General features: G+C 41.0%; 1 protein-coding gene across 7 annotated transcripts in view; it reads right to left on the reverse strand.

Moving 5' to 3' along the window:
• The window catches only part of Nr3c1 (nuclear receptor subfamily 3 group C member 1), a 125,201-nt gene that overhangs the window by 5,080 nt on the left and 96,253 nt on the right, over nt 1-23,868 (reverse strand). For 6 of the 7 annotated variants that reach the window (XM_051163815.1, XM_051163813.1, XM_051163814.1 and 3 more), the window contains exons 3-7: nt 19,767-19,933; nt 12,640-12,756; nt 9,947-10,222; nt 8,924-9,068; nt 4,807-4,937 (exon numbers count right to left, since the gene is read on the reverse strand). In XM_051163815.1, coding sequence (XP_051019772.1) covers nt 4,807-4,937; nt 8,924-9,068; nt 9,947-10,222; nt 12,640-12,756; nt 19,767-19,933 — 836 coding nt within the window. The remainder of the gene's footprint in view (nt 1-4,806; nt 4,938-8,923; nt 9,069-9,946; nt 10,223-12,639; nt 12,757-19,766; nt 19,934-23,868) is intronic. The other variant, XM_051163818.1, reaches the window with a different exon arrangement.

Here is a 23,868-nt window from a genome sequence, read left to right on the forward strand (position 1 = left end):
GGTCTGAGATCAGATTTAATGCTTGCCTTGTTTCTTCAGAATATGGCTTTTTAGCATGGTATTAGTTTTTGTTGAAAGCTAGACAAGATGTATCAGAACTGATGAAATTGGGCATTTTGTGGAAGACAGTATGCTAATCTGGCTAGCCTTTGGGTTGTATTTAATATTGGTCATGCATACTGTGGTGGCTTGAATAAGAATGACCCCCATAGGCTCTTATAATTGAGTGCTTAGTCACCAGGGAGTGGAACTGTGAAAGGGTTAGAAGGATTAGGAGGTCTGGCCCTGCTGGAGGAAGTGTCACTGTGGGGTAAGCTTTGAGATCTCAAATGTCCACCACAGGCCCAGTCTCTGTCCCCACTTCTCTGCTTGCAGATGAGGATGTTGCTCTCAGCTCCTTCTCCAGCACCATGCTGTCTTGCCATGATAATGGACTAAGGCAAGTCTTGAAGCTGTTAAGTAAGTCTCCAATTAAACGCTTTCTCTTATGATTACATTTCAGGTTTACTGCACCCGAACGGTTCCTGGAAACCCATTTCCTTTTTTTCCCCCTTTCCTGTGAGTCAGGAAGGCTATTATAAGGGGTCTAGAATCCTCTATTTGCTTTTTCTCCAGGTCAGATAAGGTCTTGACGGGGCAGTTTCTCTTTTAGGGCAGGCTTTGTTTTTGTTGTGGGAAACACTGTATGTAGTTCCAGTGCTTTCACCTCCCTTTCTTACTGACATAAACACAAAAGCATTATTCTCCTATCTTCACCACAAGTACCTGGTCAAGTTTCTGAAGAAAGGCTGGATTGCTGGGCATGTCGAACTTTTATTTTAAGCCAGTCCTCATCAATCACCTCCATCAGTTTCTTGGAGTTGGTGAGATCCCTTTTAAGAGATTAGCTTCTTTCTTTCAATAGTGCGTATTCAAGGCTCACTGATCTTTTTTTCTTGGTGTAATGGCCCATTTCTTTTCAGTGTTGATTAATACTATCAACGTCAATTTATCCTTTGCCTATTGGAGGACATCTCCTTGCTCCTTGGTATTGTCAAATACAGCTTGGCTATAAATATCCATACTGACATAAGTTTTCAGTTACTTTGTGTACTGATCAGGGAGTTGCTCCATCAAATGGTGAGACTATGTTTGGCTTTATAGGAAACTGCAAAACTGTCTTCTGAAATGGCCATTCCACTTTCTAGTTCTCTTAGCAGTGAAGGAGAATTCCTGTGCACTAGGCCCTCGCCAGAATTCCATATGCTCACTATTCTGAATTTGTTCATAAGAGACAGGCCCCTGAGGAATGTGACGGGCCCATATCATGCTGACTTGCTGTCTTTGTTCTGTCTTCTTTGCTAAAGGCATCTTTGCATATTCTTAGGTCTTAAAAGACAGGTTGTTGTTTCAATTGTTGACTTGGAAGAGCTCTTTGTATATTTTAAGAGAATATCAGGTATGTATTTCCTTTTACCACTTCTTTGAGATACCAAGTAAACAAATATTGACTAGATTCTTCATACTTAAAATGTTTTTTTCTAGTTTTATTATTTTTGTTAGCTGAAAGCGATCTCATTAAAGTCTAAATGTCAGTAGTCTAGTTTAAACAATTGGTTCTTTTGACAAACTGTTGGTTACTTTTCTAGGCTATTTTCCAGACATGGTAGTTGGTTTAGTTAGGGTTTCCACTACCGTGAAGAGACATCATGATCATGGCAACTCTTATAAAGGAAAACAGTTAAATGGGGCTGGCTCACAGCTTCAGAGGTTTAGTCCTTTATCATCATGGCAGGAGCATGGCAGACATGGTGCTGGGGAGGCCAAGAGTTCTACATTTTGATCTGAAGGCAACTAGGAGACTCAATTCCACACTGGGCAGAGCTTGTGTCTATCTATGACCTCAAAGCCTGCCTCTACAGTGACACACTTCCTGCCTCTACAGTGACACACTTCCTGCCTCTACAGTGACACACTTCCTCCAACAAAGCCACACCTACTTCAACAAGGACACACCTCCTAATAGTGCCACTCTCTACGGCTAAGCGTTCAAATACACAAGTCTATGGAGGCCAAATCTATTCAAACCATCACAGTTCACTCTCTGGACCCCATAGGCTTGTAGCCATAACATATTACAAAGTGCATTTAGTCCAACTTCAAAAGTACCCATAGTCTATCACAGTCTTAAGAATGTTTAAAAGTCCAAAGTTTAAAGTCTCTTCTGAGATTTATGCAATCTCTTAACTGTAATTCCATATAAAAATCAAAATACAAAAAGCAAATTACACACTTCCAATATATCATGGCACAGGATATACAACACTATTCCAAAACATCATAGTGAGGAAACACTGGACCAAAGCAAGATCAAAAACCAGCTGGGCAAACTCCCAACTCTGTGTCTCCTTGTCTGATCTTCAACTCCTTTCAGCTTTGTTGACTTCAACATAATTTCTTCTCTTGGGCTGGTTCCACACCTATTAGCAGCTTTCTTCGGCAGGTATCCCACAGTTCTGGCATCTCTAACATCTTGGGGTCTCCAAGGCAACTTCAACTTCACAGCTTCTTGTTGCATTGTCAGGGATCCACAAAGATCTTCTGGGCTCCTCCAAAGGGCTTGGGCCACTTCTCTAGCTCTGTCCTCTCTAGCACTCTAGGCTCCAGCTGCCTCTGCTGTTCTTGGTGGTCATCCCCTGGTTCTGGCATCTCCAAATGCTCAGGTTTTCCACTGCAACTAGGCTGCACTTTCACCAGTAGCTTGTTATGGGCTCTCCTCATAGTGTCAAGCCTCAACTTTATCTGACACTGAGACTACACCTTCACCAATGGCCGTTCCTAGCCTCTCATAGTGCCAAGACTTGGCTGTTTTCCATGACCTTCTTCAAGCCTTCAAAACCAGTATCACCTGTGATTCATACACATTTCCAAGTCCGTCTGCCTGCACAAGGCACAACCTTGGATGTATCTGGAACACAGCTACTTTGTACTCTGAGAAAACACTTCCCAGAAGATTTCACCTCAGTGATGCTGGTCTCTCCTTAATCACCACTAATGTTTTAGTTCTTGCCACCCAGCATCAATTGTCCAAGTAATGCTTTCTATTCCAATGTCCCTAAAGCCAGGACTACATGGCAAAGCTACCAAGTTCTGGTGCTGGAACACTGTCCCTTGTTCAATTACATTTTCACCAGTTTTCTGTTTTCACTGGTTTCCTTCACTGCCTAAGTTTGGCCATTCTGAAACTTGCTTTGTAGACCAGGCAGACCTCAAACTCAGAAATCTGCATGCCTCTGTCTTCTGAATGCTGGGATTAAAGGTATGTACCACAATGCTTGGACCCAAGCATTTTTCTTTAATTCCTTTTCACAAGATCATTATAAGTTCTGGATCGCAGTTCATTCCAGATAGAGTCAAGTTGCCAACCAAGATCTGCCACCACAATCTATCCTTTGTCAATTTGACACACAATTATAACTCCTTATATCCAAATTAAAACAATAACCAGGTCATAATAATGCCTAACATGATCCAGCTAGCCCTCAGGCAACTGCAAACGCATACACAATATGCTTAGCTGGGTTGGAACCTTGTGTCAAGGTCAACACTCCCTTAAATTCCATTTAATATCCTTGAACACAGGATTTAGCTCCATTTTACTTTCTGGTGCCCCTTTAATTCTTCAACCATATATTTTGTATTTTTCCTTTCCAAGCTTAATCAAAAAGCTCTTCATTAAGAATGAACTACAGGACAAAGTCTATGCTAGGCTTTTCTGAGATTTCCTTTGTCAAAGCAATTAATCTAAATCTCTTCACCTTAGCCTCAGGCAGACTCTTAGGACAAGGGAAAAAGGCAGCCACATTCTTCAACAAAATATCACAAGAACCATCTATAGGTAACATACTAAATTTCTACTCTGAGACTCCTTGAGCCAGGTCCAACAGTTCAAATGACCCTCAGCACCACTATTTTCCACGCTTCTACTAGTATGGCCGATTAAGCCCTAGTTTATAGCATTCTACTTTTACAATCCAAAGTCCCAAAATCCACATTCCTACAAACAAAAACATGATCAGACCTATCAAAGCAATACCCCAGTCCTGGTACCAAATTCTTCATTAGGGTTTCCATTGCTGTGAAGAGACACCATGATGAAGGCAGCTCTCAGAAAGGAAAATGGCTTACAGTTTCAAAGGGTTAGTTCCATTACTGTCATGGCAGGAAGCATGGCATCGTACAGGCAGACATGGTGCCGGAGGAGCGGAGAGTTCTACATAATGACCTGAAGGCAGCCAGGAGACTCAATTCCACAGTGGGTGGAGCCTGAGCATATATATGACCTCAAATCCCACCTGTATAGTGATGCACTCCTCCAACAAGGCCACACTTCCTCCAACAGGGCCACACCTCCTAATAGTGCCACTCCCTATGGCCAAGCATCCAAACACATGAGCCTATGGGGGCCATACCTATTCAAACCACCACAGTAGTACTCATTATTAAACTACAAGTAATAGTGCAGTAGAGAAACAGAATCATTATTGTTGGCACATACAAAAGTATATACATCATAGATTCTGATTATCTGAGATTCCTGAGCAGATCTCGTACCTATTTCTACAATACTTATTTATCTTATTAACATTGATAACATGTAATATAGACCCTTTTTACATTTTGCATTTCTGAAAATCATCTGACTAGTAAAATAGTGGAATTGGTACAATTACTAAAATAGGTATACAATACAATAGTTTTCAAACTTTCATGTGCATTTGCCATATTTAGATATGAATCTTTAAAGTGAGTAGATGATCCACTAACCTGAGGAGAGAAGCAATAAGGTTTTCATACAGAGATACTCTTCATAGGATACCTGCAGTCTTTGTAGCTCAGAGGAGATATACAGCATGTGTTTACATTGGTCATACATGCAGGGGAGAGTCATTCTCTGCCTATGAAACACAAATACAAGTGTGAGTTAGAAAGAAATAGTGCTGGTCTAAAATAATAGCTGAATTTTGATTGGGTTTTTAAATTTATGAACTCATGATTGGAAACATACCTGCTGCTGTTAACAATAACCCTTGTAGAACCAGCATATTGAGAACAAGGAGAGGCTGTTCCATAAAAACCCTTTACCTGAGACACTAAGTTTTCTTTGTTTCAGAACTATGAATGTTAGAACTTGGTAAGCTATGTGGTTCTGGCATCCCTACAGCATACTTTAATTGAATCACTGGGGTTAGTTATTTTTATAGATCTTCAGGTCTGCTTATTCCTTTTAAAATTATTTCTTTTATTTTTTGGAATTACAATTACATCATCATTTCCTCCCTCCCTTCTCTCTTTCCAAATCCTCCCAAATACCAGTTTTGTGCTTCTTCAAATTGACGGCCTCTTTTTGCATTAATTATTGTTATATATGTATGTATATTTATATATATTTCTAAATACATAAGTGCAACCTTCTCAGAATGGATAATGTTACTTGTAGGAATGTTTCTAGGGCTGACCAGTAATACTGGATAATCAGCTGGTGTGTTCTTCCCTGGGGAAAACTATTTCTCCTGTTCTCAGCTGTCTGTAGTTCACTGTGTAGGGTTGAGGCCTTGTGGGATTCCCATCATCCATGTTAGCACACCCAGTGTTGCTGTCCTTGTCTAGCTCCTCTTTAGGCAGAGACACTACTAGTTTCCTTCACACATGGCAGGTATTATTTTATTTCATTTAGCATTCGGAGGCAGTTACCACCTATTCATTTAAGTCAACATTTGACATTTGAATAAAGTCAGATCTACAACAGTTTCTGCTGTCACCCTTTAGCCCTCAGAAGCCCCTCCCTGTTAAGCAGCAGCTCGTCCTGAAGACAGTGATGTGTGAAAGTTCTGCTCAAGGTCAGTATTAGCACCTAACATCCTGTCAGCATTCATCTTATTTTTGAGATAGTTTTTATTACTGAGCCTGGAGCTTACTGATAGACTATAGTGTCTGGCCAGAAATCCCCAGGGATCCTCCTGTCTATAACTGCCTAATGTGTGTCTCCACAAGTAAACAGTATAGAACAGGGGCATTTCTGTATTCTGCTGGGGTGAGGGGTGCAGCTCAGTCAGTAGAGTGCTTGCCTAGCCCAGGCTCCCTTCCCACCGTGACTAAGAGCACTACGCATCCTTATCAGCCTTCTTGGCCCTAGCACAAAATCCAAAGTCCATTTCACACATGCATGATTTTTTTTTAATCACTATCCACTCCTCTAAACTTTACCGTATTCTTGAGGGCCTTCTCTGAATCCCTCACCTTTGCCAAGCGTGCTTCAGCTCTTCACACTTGTTTCTTCTGCCTTGAATGCCCTACACTTTCAATTTTGGGGGGGGGTGGGGGGTTGTTTTGTTTGTTTATTTTGTGTTATTTACGTTTTTTTACATAGTGAATGGTTAGCTACAAAACTTCTGGGCTCCAAAACCCCCACCTTCTCCACCCTACCCTTCACACTATTTTATTATGGCTCTATGAAATAATTTTGACCTTTTATTTGAACCCCCCTCATCATATCGTTCTAAGAGGCCTTTTCGATTTTGCCTACCATTTTATTCCAAGTTTTCATAAGAGTGCTTGGCTGTCTTTAAGTGTGTAAACACCACTTAAATATGGCATTTGAAAATTATAAGAACCACCAGTGGAGAAATATTAGTGTTAATTGGGATGATTAACTGTTTCCATTAGGTTTTTCACTACTATTTTGCCAGCTTTTGGGAAATCTCTGCTTTATCTATCCTCTGAGATGTGTCCCCAAACTTACACAGTACTAGCTCAAAGAACAGGTGTCTTGAGATTCTAGGATTACCTCATAACCCATGGCTTCTGGCATATTCCCTAAGACTTTCTCCTTACAAATACCTGGGCTATGTCATCTGGTACCCACTGAAGCACTTAAAAAGAACGTCCTTGTGTCATTCACTCCAGCCTCCCCTAACACAGCTCAAACAGATAGTTTTTTTTTTTTCTGTAAGTCCTACACATTTTTAAAAAACTTCAGTATAATAAGGAATGTTTGCTCTATTTTCAGACAACATCTTTAGGCCATCCCAAATGCTCTCCAATTCCCTCTCTCTAAACATTGTATTCACCAGTCATCATTAGTTTCCAAACTGACTGCCATTCTGGGCACGTTTCAGGTGGCCACTGTTACTCTCATGAAGTGTGGTTGAACTACTATTGTGATAATGGGGCTTTATGGTGTTATTATTTTTGGGAGGAACTCTTTTTCCCTCGTTTTGGTTTTTTGAGACAGGGTTTCACCGTGTAGCCCTGTCTGCCCTAGAACTACTTTGTAGACCAGGCTAGCCTCAAACTCACAGAGATCCACCTGCCTCTGACTCCAAGAATCTATAATTAAATACAATACAAGGTAATCTATTTTCTTTAGAGAATACCCCTTGGACTCTGTGTGTGAACTTATCATACAGTCTAGGAAAGGATAAGCTACTGGCACAAAGGCTACTGACTATAAACAGAAAGTTAAGAACAACCAGGGCTGTGTGGAAAAGAGCTGTATTTAGTCTCATTGGGAGTTAAGAGGTTATGCTTAAAGACTGGACAGTTTATGTATCAACAGAGAACATTTATAAAGAATAACCAGAAAGAAAGAGAGGACACACTGGGTGGTCAGGGAGGTAGATTAGAACTGTGTTTAAGGAGAAAACATTAGTCAACACAAGGACAGTTATAATGGAGGTAGAAAGAAAACCAGTGAGCGAAACAGCTGCATGAGGCCAGGGGGGAGGCACCTGCCGTAAATCAGAAAGACTACCATAGGCTTACAGGTTAGACGATGGCTGACCTATAAAACTGTGAGTTGTGACAGTTACCCAGTTTTTAAAAGTCACAATACTATGTTTCCTCATATTCATTATTTTCTGTTTTGGAAATGATCTCATGTGGCCCCGGCTGGCATCAACCGTGCTATGTAGCTAAGGGATGATCAAGAATTTGTGATCTTCCTGTACCCACTTTTTCAGTGTTAAGAGTAGCGGTATGCACATCACACCCAGCTTGTGCTGTGCTGGGGATCAAATGGAAGGATTCATACATGCTAGCCAAACATTACCAACGAAGCTACATCCCTAGCATAGTGCTCGCGGCCTTTGCCTTGTCATGAGAAGAGATGCCTCTTGTCTCTGTGTCTGTACCACCACACACCCACTCAGCGGGGGCATCCTCATTGTTGCTATTGGCCCCAATCGAATTTTTATCAAAATAATTTTGTTTTCTAGATCAGGGTTATATAATTAAAATAACAGTATAATAAGATAATTGTTATTAATCTCAGACTCCAGAAATGCTCAAGGTGTAAAGTTTTGTTGTTGTTGTTATCACTTTGTTCATTTGTTTTTAAAAACAGTTCTTCTATTATGTAGGCCTGACTGTCCTGAACTCAGTACGCAGTCCTGGCTGGCTTGGAACTCACAGAAATCCACCCGCCTTTGCCGCTGGAGAGCTAAGACTAAAGGTGTGCACCACCACACCCAGCTGGAGTAAAGGTACTTTTAAACATGTCCTAACACATTAATAATGGCATGTATGCATATTTTCTATCTTACAATTAATCTACCCTCTACCCCAAGCACTAATGAACAACTGCTTCTTGTCTGTTTGGATCCTAGATAGCTGGTAAAACTGATTCAGCCCCACATTATTATGACAGCCCATTGGGAAAACATCAGCTGGTTAAAGTACTGTATGATTTGAGCTGGGCGTGGTGGCGCATGCCTTTAATCCCAGCACTCGGGAGGCAGAGGCAGACAGATCACTGTGAGTTTGAGACCAGCCTGGTCTACAAAGTGAGTCTAGGACAGCCAAGGCTACACAGAGAGACCCTGTCTCAAAAATAAACAAATACTGTATGAATGAATACGGGGCACATGATGCACCTGTAACTTACTCATTAATAACCAGATCAGGAGCAAAGCACAGCAAGTTTCCACTTGACTGTTTGTATGATCTCCAACCCAGAGCAAATGCCATGAGAAACATCCATGAGTACTGCAGGAGGGTCATTTGGTCATCCAGGTGTAAGTTTCGGAATCCTAGATTGGAAATACAGGTTATAAGGACACATTCTAGTTGACCAGTTGGCCTCGTTTGTGAGTGAGCTTTAATAGATAGCCTGGGAACTCAGAAATCTTTAAAGGTTTAATAAAACTTACGAGTAGCTATTTTTTTAGTCGTTTTTGTCTATTTAAGTGTACACAAAGTAAAGGAGAAAGCCAAGAGTCTTTGCTTAGGATATTTCTTAATGGCTTGAGGTTTTTAAAATGTCTTGCTATCCATCTTCTTTTCCTTTGCTAAAGTGGTGGGGGTGATGGCAGCTTAGGCGTGTGCAGCTTGCCAATCAGCCTCCTCTCTGTAAAGTCAGGCTGATGCTGCACTGACTCCTGCTGCACCCCAGCTCCAACATGAAATTTTTGTTTAAAAATACCTTAAAAATGAGATGAAAATTCATATTCAACATGTGACATCTCATTTAATGAAAAGCTAAAATAATTTTGTGTTAGTAAACTTTGACAAAGTCAGCACACCACTTGTCAACTTCAAAAACAATCTGAATGAAAATAAATGGAATTCCCCAATGTTTTCCCCTAGGTGTTCTGACGATACAAGATCTTATCTAGAAAGTGTGACCTGAAAACAGGGAACGGTGTCTACAGTTTACTATGGACCTCTTATATGTCCTTATGAGTAAGAGAAACAAAATTTGCTGTGGTATCAGTCAGGATGATACACAGCCTAAAGAGTCCTAGGGTAGCTTTATTTGGCGGGGTGGGGGGGGTGCTACAGACTGGCTCCATGGCTTGTGTATGATAAGCAAATGGCATACCACTAATTTATATATAAAACATTGAGCGCTTTTGCTCAAGAAAATACAAAGATTTATGTTGTAGCTCTGCCATCGTTCGTGTCTTACCTGGTATCGCCTTTGCCCATTTCACTGCTGCAATCACTTGGCGCCCACCTAACATGTTGAGCGTGGACAAAATTCTCCAGGACGTATCTGGCACAGAGCTGTCGTATCCTGCGTATAGTATCTCAGGCTCAATCACCTCCAGCAGTGACACCAAGGTAGGAGTAAGCTGTGGTAATGTTGCAGGAACTATTGTTTTGTTAGGATTTTCAGAAGTGTCTTGTGAGACTCCTGTAGTGGCTTGCTGAATCCCCTTTATTTTTTTCTTTGTTTTTCGAGCTGTGGATATTGGGGGGGGGGGAATAGAAACACACTAAATCATCTTTGTAGCCCGACTTTTCAATTGTAAGAGGTGTTTATTTTCTGAAACTACTTTTGAAAGAAGTAAGCCATTTAAAACATTTTGGCATGTATATGTGAATACTTGTGCACACATGTGTGTCAGTGTACTGTATGTGCATATGCATGTGTGAGAGTATACACCTGTGTATTACTCAAGGCCACAGGAAGAACTTGGGCGTCCAACTCTGTCACTCCCCACCTTCTTCCTTTTGAGGCAGGCTCTCTCATTGAACTTGGAGCTAGGCTAGCGGCCAGCAAGCCCCAGAACGCCTCCTGTGCCCCCTGATCCCTCACAGTGCTGTGGTTAATAGGCATGAACACAGCTCTACCTGGCTGCCTATGGGTACTGGGATCCAAACCTGGGTCTTTATGCTTCCTAACAAGTGATCTTCCTACTGAGCCATGTCATCAGCTCAGAAACCTGCTAGCAGTAATTCGATGATATGGAACGGAAAAGGAGAACTTTTGTTTCTGGACGGGAAAGATCTAGAGGAATTCACCCCCGTAACTTGTTTCTTCTACAACTGAGCCTGCAGTTTGCTGTTCACCTTAAACTTCTGCTCCTCCTGCCTTTTATTCTTCTCAGATTTTATTAGTTCTTTAAGAATTTCATACAACATATTTTGAACATATTTGCTCCTTTTTTCTAACTCTTCCCAGATCCATGCCCCATTCCCAATGCACTCAACTCTGTGTTCTCGCCTGTTTCATTTTTAAACCCATAGAGTGCAGTCTGTGCTTCCGTATCTATGCTCTTGGATGTGTGGCCTTCCACTGGAGTGGGGTGACTTAGCAGGGCCCACACTCAGTAGCTGCTTACTAGGGTATGGGACTGGGTGCCCACTCCCCTTCTCCACGCTGAGAGCTATGGGGCTTGAGCCTGCACAGGTCTTGTGCATGCTGTCACAGCTACATGAGCTTATATGTGTAACTTTCCTGCTGTGTTTGGAAAATACTTTCCTTCTAATCATCCAGGGCCTCTGGCTCTTCCCACCCTCTCTTCCACGGTGGCCCCAGCCTTGAGGGGAGGGAGTATCACAACAGATGTCCTGTCTAGGACTGAGCACTCAGCTGTCAACTCTAAATAATGTGGATGGACTTAGAGCTCTGGGGATGGTCTGGGGGTTTGCACTCTTTATATTTAGTAATACTCTATGGTAGGCAGTATCCGGAGTCTCTCTGTCAAGAGAAAGAGATACCATTCTCTCAGTATCAGCATCTTTTATCCAAATTATTGCTACTTTCATTTCTTTGGTCTCTCAATATAAGATTAGTCTTCTTTTTTAAGGCTCAGTTTTTATTTTTAACTGTGTAAGAGTATGTGTACAGACTGCAAGAATCCACAGATACCAGAAGAGGATGTCAAGTCCCTTGGAACTGAGTTATAGGCAGTTGTGAGTTGCCAAGTGTGAGTGCAGGGAAGTGAACTGAGGCCCTCTGACATTAATCCATTCCTCCAGCCTACGAACTAGTTTTTGTAAAATACAAATCAGACCAAGTCCGCCATTAATTCCCACTTAGTGCCTATGTTTACAATTCAGTGCCACTTCTTCCGGGATTATTTTCTGACTTTCAGGGCAGAGGAGATGCCGTTCCGTCTTGATTCTGTAGCATACTCCTTTTGTGGCACGCCATGCTGTTTTGTGATAGACTTTGTAGCCTAGGTGGAAAGTAAGCTGCTCAAAGTCAGGTTCTGAGTTCGTCTTCTCTTCACACTTGTTTAATATGTGCTAAATGAAGGAGCACGGGAGCAACATGAGCTCTACAAATGCTGCTTTTAGAGAGCTTGCTGTTTCAACTACAGCAAGATCCCAAACTTTTCCAGAGGAAAATTTTTTCAGTAAGATAAGTGTATCAAATTATAACTTTCAAGTAATTGTTTGTTTTCTTTTATACTTAAAACACAAAACAACCCATCCAATGCCTCTTACAATTTTTCTTGGCACAGCTGTAATAAAACATATGTTTTCAAGAATAAGGTGTATTTTCTTGAAATGCAAAAGAAAGAGAGGAAATGAAATAGATCTCATAGACAATACTATTCCAACCTTAGGGACTGGTTTTGAGTTTTTAAAAAGCAGTAAGAAGGATGAAAACAAATGCTTTGAGTTACATAATTTTCAATACTATGTAATTTTGTTACCTAATATATATCCTGGCTGTCCTGAATTTAATGAATATAGAAAAAAAGTGAATGAATTAACCCATAAAATGATACTGTCCTAGAAACAATCCTATTTTACTGGACAATAATATAACATTATGCTAATTAAGGATATATAGAGTTCATTAAAGGATTACATCTGCTTGCCTTTATAAGAAGTAAAGTGCTTAGTTTTCATAGTTTCCATTACCTTCGAGGTTCATTCCAGCTTGAAGACATTTTCGATAGCGGCATGCTGGGCAGTTTTTTCTTCGAATTTTATCAATGATACAGTCATTTCTTCCAGCACAAAGGTAATTGTGCTGTCCTATAGAGACAAAAAGGGTATTGTTAAAAGTCCACAGATCTGAAAGGCTATTTTAATGAGAAGCCCAGTTTCTTTCTATTTTTGTTTTGAGCAGAGTATGATCAAGACACAAAGTCACCGGTGAAGGAAGGTAGCAGTGGGCTTTGTCCACACAAATTAGTGATGAGATGGCTTGTTCTGTTCACCAGATTTAAAAGTCAATTAAAAACAAACCTTCCTGAAGCATTTCATATATACATGTGTACAGATCATAAGTATACTCTAAGATCAAGAGACACAATTGTATGCTAAAACCCCCTCATACCCAAGGTCAGTACTTTCAAAACTACTTCATATAGTTCTTTTAACAGTTGGAGATGGTGTCAGTAGCCATTGTTTTCATTAGGTCCCTACCTCTGCAGGCATGGCTGGTTTCCCTGCCTCCTACCTAGGGGTGGGACTTCCCCCTCCCAGAGACCCTTCACTACATAATCCAGACATTTTGGTTCCTGTATCCCCTTTCCTTACTTCCTGCTCTCTCCTTCCCTTCCCCCTTCCTTCCTGCCTCCTCTCCCTCTTTCCTCTCCTCTCTCCTTCTGTGCATGCACCTCTTTCTCTCTCTCTCCCTTCCCCCTGCCTGCTGCTCCCTATAAACCTGCGTTTATATAATATAACTCCATCTTGATCATTAGCTCATTCCGTTTTAATCAATCGTCTGGTGCTGTGACTTGGGGGTAGTTGAGCCCCACCCAGCCCAGCAGGCAGGACTGTGGGGCCACTCCTTTTTCCTCATCCTTCTCAGCCTCTTCTGATTGATTATCTTTAAACCTGGGAGAAGTTGAGTACCAAGACTGGTGATATGGGATGCTTCTCTCCTCCCATTCCTTCTCCACCTCATGCAACTTTGTACTTGGTGAGCGACTTGTCTGCCAACTTATGTCAAGAGGCATCAGATGCCTCTTCGGGGTCCAGGACCCCTTGGACTTGTTCTGTGAAGCCATGGCCATGCTAGATGTGAGAGCTAGTCCATCCAGAACAAAAAATCAGGTTTTGTTCTAGTGTGGGCCTTCAGTTCAGAGACCTCTGACCATAAGTTCCCCGGCCCCCAAAACCATGCGATTCCAGATTATCGATTTGGGATGCCACTTCAATAATCTTGGAACTCCAACAAAGGCTAGAAGAGATGGTTGCCACTGAGTGTCTGCATGAGATTCTCCAAATTACATCTGTCCAGGTTTTGGGAACCAAGCTCTCGCCCCTCCCCCACTTCCTGTGGCTGCTTTCTGCATACTTGGCTCCAGACACCCTCCCCCCCCTTTATTAAACTCCCCTCACACCCATATATCGTCTTGGCGGGTGGTGATGACTGCAGAAGGCCAAGTAATAATGGCACCAAGAGGACACTTTTAAATTGCTTGCTGCCAGCCACTTACAACACATGATTGATCACCATGTTGATTTTGGGATACTAGGGATGGAGTTATGACTTTGTCACCATCTTTATTGAGGGCTGCCAACTGTGTTCAGTACCCTGCTGACTGCCAAGTACAACTTCTGTCTTTTAAGCATTTGCTGTTTAGTCTGTGTGGTAGGACCAGTAGGACTGCCAGTCTCTCTATGACCTGTACCTAGGCTGGAAATTTTTGCTTTGATATTAGTTCAGAAATATATTTGAAGTGATGCTAAGAACTGATGCAGTTAATTACAAGATTGAGCTTTACCTAGTTTCCTGTTTTATGTTTTCAAGGGGAAGCCTAGATGGGTGACTAAAAACAAAGTTTGTTTAGCTTAGTTATATTTAATAGATGATAGTCCTCAAAGCTGTCAGAAAAGCTGTAAAACAAGTACATTTAAATGCTTAATAAAAAAGTTTACTATGACAGAGATCCCAGTTTCAAGTGGTGACCCCAAGGGCTCCAAGAAGATTTGTGCACAACAGCAGATGACTCTACCTGGATTGTGATACTGGGCAAGACTGCCCCAACTCCAACTCGCATGCTGCTAAGGTCAAACAGGACACCCAGAGAGTTGACTGCCCTGTTTTGCCTAGATAAAACAAGGTCAGTCAGTTTCCCAAGTTCCTCCTCCACAGAAATTTTTTCTCCTCTAAATGAGGAGAAATTTCCTCCTCTCAAAATTTCTGGTCCTGGCAGCTGAAAACTGCCTAGGACCTCTGTCCACAGGAGCCTACTGGGAAGGCTGCCTGGATAATGGGTAAGCCTCTGTCATATTCATCAATACATAAGCATCCTGTGGTAATTTATCTTTCTCAGGTCTCTAATGGGTCTGAAGATCGGTTTAACAGCAAAAATCAAGGTTTCAGCTGCCTTCTCAGAAAAGTATGACGTTTATACAAGGTCTGAGGATCTAAGAAGTATTTGAGGGCTTTAAGGTTGGTAATAAGAAAGTGATTTAAGGTATATAAAAACCCTACTGTGCTACTGTTGTATTAAGATTTTAAAAAATTTAATCAGATTTTAAACTATATCTCAAGCCAATTCATCTGTTTTTGTAAATTTAAAAGAGATTCTTGTAAGCTCCAGGAAATCTATTGGAATCCACAGGTCACACTCCAGATAAGTTTCCATGTCAACCAACAGCCTAAGTTTCCCACCCATTTCCTATTTCAGAGGGTGAGATTCCTAACCCACCCCCTGGTTTTGGGACTCCCCTCCCCCAACTACTAAGACCATGGGCCTATATGTACAGGGGCCTAAAAGTTTATCTTCTGTCCCTAACATACATACATACGTACGTATGTACGTACATACACACACACACACACACACACACACACACACACACACACACACACACACACACACACACACACACACACACATTCATATTCCAGTATCCTGCCAGGTGCTGCATCCAGAACTTGGGTGCTCTGGTCAGCTGGACCTGCAGTTTCCCAGCCACAGATGGTCTTACAGATCCTGCACAGTAAATACAACAGCCTGCTCTTCCTGGACTTAACCAACATTTCAGCCTTTTGCACCTCCCCCAAAATCAACGCCCCAATGTTAGCCGGAAGCAGCCAAAGGCTATTTCTATGCCTGTTATCCATTTATTATCAACAAAGTACTGGGATGTTAGGTCCCTACCTCTGCAGGCATGGCTGGCAGACCCTGCCATCTACCTAAGGGTGTGACTTCCCCTCTCAGAGACCCTTCACTATATAATCCCAACACTTTGGTTCCTGTAGCCCCTTTCTCCCTTCCTGCTCTCTTTCTGTTCCTTCCTCTCTTCTCCCCCGCTCCCCCTCCCCTCCCGCTCTCTCCCTTCCCCTTCCTGGCTGTCCCAATGAACCAGCATTTATATAATATAACTCCATCTGGACCATTAACTCATTCCATTTTAATCATTCAGTTTTATTATAAATTATGACTTATTGCTAAAGTACCTAAATTAGGAAGCAGGCTTAAAAATATTTGGGAATCCCTAAGGAGAAAATGACTTTTCTGTTTGTTTGTTTGTTTGTTTGTTTGTGACGACTGGGTATCTCTGTGTAGCCTTGGCTGTCCTGGACTCCTTTTGTGGACCAGGTTGGTCTTGAACTCACAGAGATCCACCTGCCTCTGCCTCCCCGAGTGCTGGGATTACAGGTTTGTGCCACTATGCCTGGCTAGGAAAAAAAATGACTTTAATTCAACACTATACCTTCATGTGTAGGTAAATATGTTCTTCCAAATTTTAACTGTAGCAAAATGTCACAAATTACCAGCAACTAGTTAGGTTAAACTAAACAAACTTACAAAGATTATTATTTAATATGCTTTTAGAATATCAGGATGTTTGGAGTCACCTTTGGCCTCAAATACTGTCTTAAAGAGCTGTAGTGTAAGAAAGAAAGAAAGAAGGAAAAGAAGGATGGAAGGAGGAAAAAAGAGAGATATTGTCTAAATTTTTTGGTACCCAGCACTGAAGAACATACTAAGAACTGTAGTTCTCTCCTGGTTAAAATTTCAAGGACTACTAAGAAAGAAAAGGCTAAGAGTCTTTCCATCTCCCACATGCACCTTCTCATTTCTTCTTTTAATGAGTATTAAATGTTGATAAAAACAACTGAAAGATCTTTTTGCCTGGGTGGAGGAAGTAGACGTTTCCTACACAAGACATGGTTGTCTACATTGATACAGCAACAATTAACATTCCATGTTTCTTATATTAGATGTGATGGCAAAACATTGACAAATGTAGTACATTTCTCAAGAATAAATCACATTCAAAGAAACGAGAAAGAATTATAATGATCAATTTACCAGGCTGAACATACCGAGACCTGATTTCTAAGAGACTTTTTTATTTCATTAATGCTTAGAGCAACCTAAGACTTGGGTTAAAAAACCCCAAAACATTTAGTTATTTCTGATAACGATAAATCAAGATACTGTTAAATAGGAGTTTAGAGTACATGAACTGTATCAGTTTAATGTCTTATGAAGATAAAGCTAAAAAAGTTGACTAATGGTTTATTTATATATATTAGTTATATACTTATGTAATAGTTTACTTCAGGGTTACTCTCCCATGTCAAATATCTGTGGTAGTTCCTTCAAATATTTCCCCCCCCCTGGGATATTTTATTTTTAATTTCTTTTAACTCACTGAGTTAAATCTTTTTTGTATTCTGTAAGCTTTCTGGTTTCCTGGATACAAAATGGAAGAACTAATGCAAATAAAATCATATTATATGGGATTGGAGAGGTGGCTCAGCAGTTGAGAGCACTTCTGCTCTTGCAGAGGACCTGGCTCCAGTTCCCAACATTCACATGGCAGCACCTCACAACTGTCTGTGACTCCAGTTCCAGGGGATCAGATGCTTTCTGGCCTTTGCAGGCACCAGGCACACACATGGTGTTCACACAGGTAAACATTTATACATATAAAATAAAATTAAGTAAATACTTAAAAAAAAATCCCATCATGCAGCAAAAGGAAAAACAACACACTGCAGCCACAACTAAAGCACTACACCCCTGTCTTGTAGAATAGCCAGACATCAGTGTTCAGGAAAAAATGGGGAAATTTTCTAATCCCTGTATCAGTGTCCTGCAATTGCTGGAAGAATGGGCAAAAATTACTTCCAGAGTAGAAATCCAGTGTTTCTTTTATGTCTAACTAAAAGCTTGGGCAACGAGTGTCATGCTGATATTGGTCTCTTTATCCAGGGTGTGGTGTAACCGAGAATCTTAGCTACGGGCTCAGGTTATTGTATCAGTATGGTGTTCACCGAGTTGACTCCTTCCTTATTACAAAACAAGCGATTTGAGCTCGTGTTCGCCATTTCACAAGGAATGGCCACGTATTTCTGATTTCCCAACCATCCTTCTAAGACATAAATCTGGAGGTCCTCTGCTTTCTGCCACCTGATAAATTTCTATTTTAACTTCTTGATGTTATGTGAAGAGCCTCTGATGTCGTCTGAAGCCTCTTCATACTGCTGTTTACTGGTACTTTGGGCTAAATCTACTTTTAGCATGTGACTGGCTTGCCATTCATGAGAGCACGATAGGTGTAGCAGGCAGCCTACAAGACACCCAGAGCTATCCGTCTCCCAGTACAGAGTAGTCCCTGCATATCTTACCAATGCTGGATTCTGTGACCAACAAAATATTGCGCAGGACAAAGGTGTATAGGAAATGGGAAACACAACAACACAGAGCACGAAGTGTACTGCGAGTATCTAAGGGTCGGGGATAAACAGCTCTTCTTAGTAGCAGTGGTATGGTGGACGTGTATTTGCGTGGCGTCAAGAAACTAATCTTGGAAACATCAACTTTTTGGAGTTTGCTCTCTTACAAAGTGTTGCCAACCTTAGAGGTAATTATGAAGATGATACAGTGTTCAACACAACAGAAGTACGCAGTGTGTGGTGTCTAATGGTTAAATCCCTTGTGATTATTTTTATTTCAGTATCTGCCTACATTGTATCTGGCAGGTAGCAAGGGCTTGTCATAACTGTCTTGAGAAAGACCTTACTTAGAAATCACTTTGTTGGAATCCAGCTCTACAACTTCAACTTTGCAAGCCTGTTTTCTAGTCTGGCAGGCAGAGATCCTAGCACAGTCTAAGTGCTCACAGGGCTACTAACTGATTTGGAATGTCTGTACTTCACACACGGCAAATGAAGAGTCATTTAGATAACTGTCTACCTTATGGTCTACCCATATGGTTATAGACACTTGTGGGTAAAATGGATACAAGAAAAAGGGATCAGGAGGGCAGAAGAGAGTACACAGAATCTTGAATTAGCCAAGTGATTTACTCATTAACATATTACACCTTTAAAGGTTTTCTGACTAATGTAATTTAGCCACCATGCTTTACTGAAATGATTAAATGATAAACATTTAAAAAATATGTAGCTAATGCTCATTTTTACCTAAAAATAAAAGAGTTAATTTTAAGTAAGAATTAAGAACAGTGGAGTGTGTTGGTATTATATTTGAGAGGTAAATTTAGCTTTATTTTCTGGTTTAATTCCATTAAGATGCTTTTAGGTAGAGTGTGTAAAGCTCCTGTAGTACTGACTGTCCCCTCAGGAGTGTGCACTCACCAGTGCGTGGCCACCCCGAATCATTCCTATAGTGCAATCACTTTCCAGACATCCCCCTATCCAATAATCTCTGTACCTGTCATTGCTAACTCAGCCTTTACTTAGCAAAGGATCTGAGGGCAGAGCAGGTCTTAATGGTGACTGCAGTACTTTAACATGGCAGGAAAAAAAAAATGTAGCTGGCAGCTTCAAAACCTACTTGCTTATGGAAAAATAAAAACCCACCCAGACTTAGCATACTGCCAGGTCACACAGCAGCCTTCCTTACCACCTTTTCTTTAGTTCTTTCTCAGACTGAACTTTTATCAATTTCTTCTAGTTTGGGTCCTTACTCCTTTCCTTTCCCACCATGGTTGTCCCTGACCTGATGTCTAGCCTTGGTGGACTTTGCATACCATGGACAGTTCAAATTTTACTGTGAGAAATACAAACAAAATAAAGCAAAAATGAAACTCTCCAAAACACACACTACCTTCCACTGCTCTTTTGAAGAATACTTTGCAGCTTCCACATGTCAGCACACCATAATGACACCCCGAAGCTTCATCAGAGCACACCAGGCAGAGTTTGGGAGGTGGTCCCGTCGCTGTTGAGGAGCTAGATGGAGGAGAGCTTACATCTGGTCTCATTCCAGGGCTAAAGGAGGAAGAGAAACAGTGTTACGATTGTCTGACTATGAAAGAAATGTCAGAATGTATTTCTTTCCCTTCTCATTCCACATCAGCATCCTCACAGTGAATTCTGTCTTTCTAGGGCTAACGGCCACCAGAATACCTATTTCAATATGTTGAAACATTATTTTTCTACATAAACTATGAAATGCAGGAACTGGCAAGATGGCTAAGTGGTTAAACTCATATGCCCAGCAGGAATGAGGTCCTGAGTTCAAATCCCTGCTACCTTCTTGAAAAGCAGAGCATAATTGGGCATGCTTATAATGCCAGCATTGGGAAACAGAAACAGGTGGGTATGAAGGGGGTACCCCAGACAGACAGCCTAACTAAAACTGAGGTTCCCATTCAATGAGTGACCCTGTCTCAAGGCAGAAAGGTGGAGAGTGACAGAAGATAACCTATGTACTGGTCTGGTCTCTACATACCTGCATACTCCCATGCATGTAAACACACACACACAACAGTAAATAAAAATACGAAGGGCAATAGACAGATTGTTTTCTGGCTCTTGAACAGAATGATGCCGTTTACTTAGCATAAAATTGCTATGTAAAAACACATTATTTTCTAAGTGTGCAATAGGCAAGATTTAAAACAAAAAACTGCATTAGACCTTTCATTACCATTAAAACCAAGAAATGATATTTCTACCACACCCCCAAAATTCCTTCTAACCCTTTAATTGCTCAAGACATCCATCTTCTTTTCCTCTTAATTTTAAGATCTCACATTAATTAAGTCTTATTATTATCTATCCATGCTCTCTGCTATAGAAAAAAATTATATAACAGCTTGAGTTTGATCGTAGCTGAAACAATAGTTTCTTACGGCTTGGAAAAGATTATTCCAGAAGCATTACAGTGTATATTGAGGACACCCTCTAGTTTTCTATTCGAGAACAACCACTGTGCTCTCTCTCAATCAAAATACCCCAAGGCAAACAGTAGAAAGCATGAGTCTGATGCTCTGACCAACATTCATGTTCCACTCTGCAAATGTCTCACCAGCACAGAACGTATAAGGTGTAGTGTTGTTATTAGTTTAACGTTATTACTGGAAGTTTTTAAATTTTCAGAGAATTTGAGAGAACAGTGGATGTCTATCTTTTTACCTAAAGCAGTGAAGGTAGAAGACAAATTAACTAATGATTTTTAATATTAAATTGTCCTGAGAAACTCTTATCACACATGCTGACTTTGGAGCAAAAAAGATATATATTGCTAAAAAGAATATCCAGCCTTCTGCTTCAGATTATGCTACCCATTTCTTATCTTGATATGTATTTTCAAACAGACTTTGAATAATATGGACAGAGCTGGGTGTGGTGGCGCAGGCCTTTAGTCCCAGCACCGAGAGAGGCAGAGGCTGGAGGATCTCTGTGAGTTTGAGGGCAGCTTGGTCTACAAAGCGAGTCCAAGACAGCTGAGGCTACACAGAGAAACCCTGTTTTGAAAAACCATAGATAGATAGATAGATAGATAAACACATGGGCAGCATCACCTCACTGGGTATGGGACTCTTCATGTTGAAGTATGTTGTTTATCACTTATATCAGAAAGTTCATAAACACAAGCACTGTCTTTCTCTGAACTTTGCTTATTTTATTCCCTAAGGATTGATATTTAGGAATAAGCTAGCCTATAAGTAGGTTGTCTCTTCATTCTTTATGCATGCTTTTATTTCAGCCTAGGATAGTACTAAATCTCAAATGCAAAAAAAAAAAAAAAAAAAAATTAATACATTGATATCTAAAACAATTTCTTTAGTTTGCTCTATTAGTTAGAAATAACAAATAAGGTTTTCCTATTGCTTCCTTAGGAATGAAAAATTTTAAATAGCAACTGTAGTTTGGAGTTGTTACATCTCTGTAATCGCAACACTTAGGGGACTGAAGCAGAAAGATTGCTACACATTCGAGCCCAGTCTGGGATCCGCCAGTTCTGGGAACCCTGTGAGACCCTGAAGAAAAAGAAAAGAAAAGGAAAGAAAGAAAGAAGGAAAGAAAGATGTGTTATAATGCTAGTAAGTAAGTCATTAAACCCAAAGTTCACCCTAAATCTAATCCTCAAATGAAGGCTCCTGCGTGTTGCTGACTGTCTGTCTATCCCATGGCTTACTCAATAGGGCAGCATTCCCACCACCTAGTTCTGGGAACAGGTCTGGGGGTCACATTGTTCTCTGAGCACTGTCAATAGACTTTCTGCTTGTTTCCACATCACGGGGTATTGATCCTTCCTAGATCTGGGCAAGTGTGTGATGAGAATCTCCTGAAGTGACGCTGCTGTGGTTGGACACAGGCTCCGGTCAGTGTGGCCTTGGAGGTTAGAGCTGCTTCTCTGGGCCACAGTTCTACATTGAAGTAGGGAGGTCCTGCGATGAGCACAGAGAGTAGCAATGTTTGAGGGGAGCAAAAGCTCCCTAGTGTCTGTTCTGACCATGTTTCTCTTCTCATCTGACATCTATTTTTAGAGACCAGGAAGTTGCTTGTATATGTAGTTTATGGAAAAATGAGCACACTGTTTAAAGATTATTAAGGTCAAGTCTATAATGTTTCCTTTACTGTTTTATATATAGTGTTCACATATGTATAAAATATATGTATATATTTAAAACTGAACAGTATTTGTGGTGCATCATGACTTCAGAACACTTCCATAAAAAGAATCTCATTTATCCTTTAAAGAACCTTGTGATAAGATGTCACCATCCCAGCTGGGTGGTGGTGGTGCACCCTTTAATCCCAGCACTGGGGAGGCAGAGGCAGGTGGATCTCTGTGAGTTCGAGGCCAGCCTGGTCTACAAAGCAAGTCCAGGGCAGCTAAGGCTACACAGAGAAACCCTGTCTTGAAAAACCAAAAAAAGAAAAGACGTCACCATCCCTAAACGAGGTCATACAAATAGGGGCACATGGCTGACCAGGGAGATACTGGTTTATTTCAGATCTCGGCGGTTCAGCGGTCCCATTTGACAGCCAGCAGAGCTTTTGAAAGTGGCTGCTGCTGTCAGCTTTAGGTTTTCATCAGGAGGCTGAGAGGTATCATAACAGCGGAGGCTCTAATATACTGTTCTTACTGGCAGCACGGGACTGAAGCATGCATGCTCATTTTGTTCTTAAGGAAAATAAAACATAAGTCTAAAATCTAGGACAGTAGTCCCCCAATTATCACATAGTAATTAGAATATATGCAAAACATGTTCCGGCCACTCAAGTGTGATCTATATAGATGGCAAATAGGAGAGAGTTAAAAGTAAACGAGTGAGTAATCTAGAGCCCACGTCAGCCATCAGGGAGTCACCTAGACACAGCAGACAAGAACTCAGCACATGGAAAGCTGCATGGAAGGCTGTGTACCACAGGCATCAGTGGGGAAATCAGCTTTTGTTACACAAAAGGGAATTGATTGGGCTATACTGACCATTTTTGTAAGAAACAGATGAATACAGCTGCAAATGTTATTAGCTATGACATTGCTGAACCAAATGGCTAGTTCTCCAAGGAAGATAACAGACACCATTTAATAAAAAGCTATGGTAGAAATCAAAGTTATACTGTAGTATCTGCATAGTCCACTTGCCTTTCTTATGACCACTATCAATTCTAATAGCGTATGCCTCTTTCTATTTTATCACATATTAAAAAGATACATGTATCTTTTTACAGGCTGATATTTACAGAACAATTTATTTTTTGCCTTCTCGAACATGTTCAGTAGACTTGACACCGTTTAAGTATGAAAGAACAGTGAATACCATGACTATTATATGTTAGGTTCATCAGGGCAAGCATCACTACCAAAGTATTTTAATAGGGTCTTGGGGACTCTGGGGGTCCTTAGAATACACTGTGAGAATTGCCCCCATGGAGAACATGGGGTGAGAATACAATAGCTTTGTAAT

The sequence above is a fragment of the Acomys russatus genome, chromosome 20, assembly GCF_903995435.1.
Source record: "Acomys russatus chromosome 20, mAcoRus1.1, whole genome shotgun sequence".
In the NCBI taxonomy this organism is placed as follows: domain Eukaryota; kingdom Metazoa; phylum Chordata; class Mammalia; order Rodentia; family Muridae; genus Acomys; species Acomys russatus.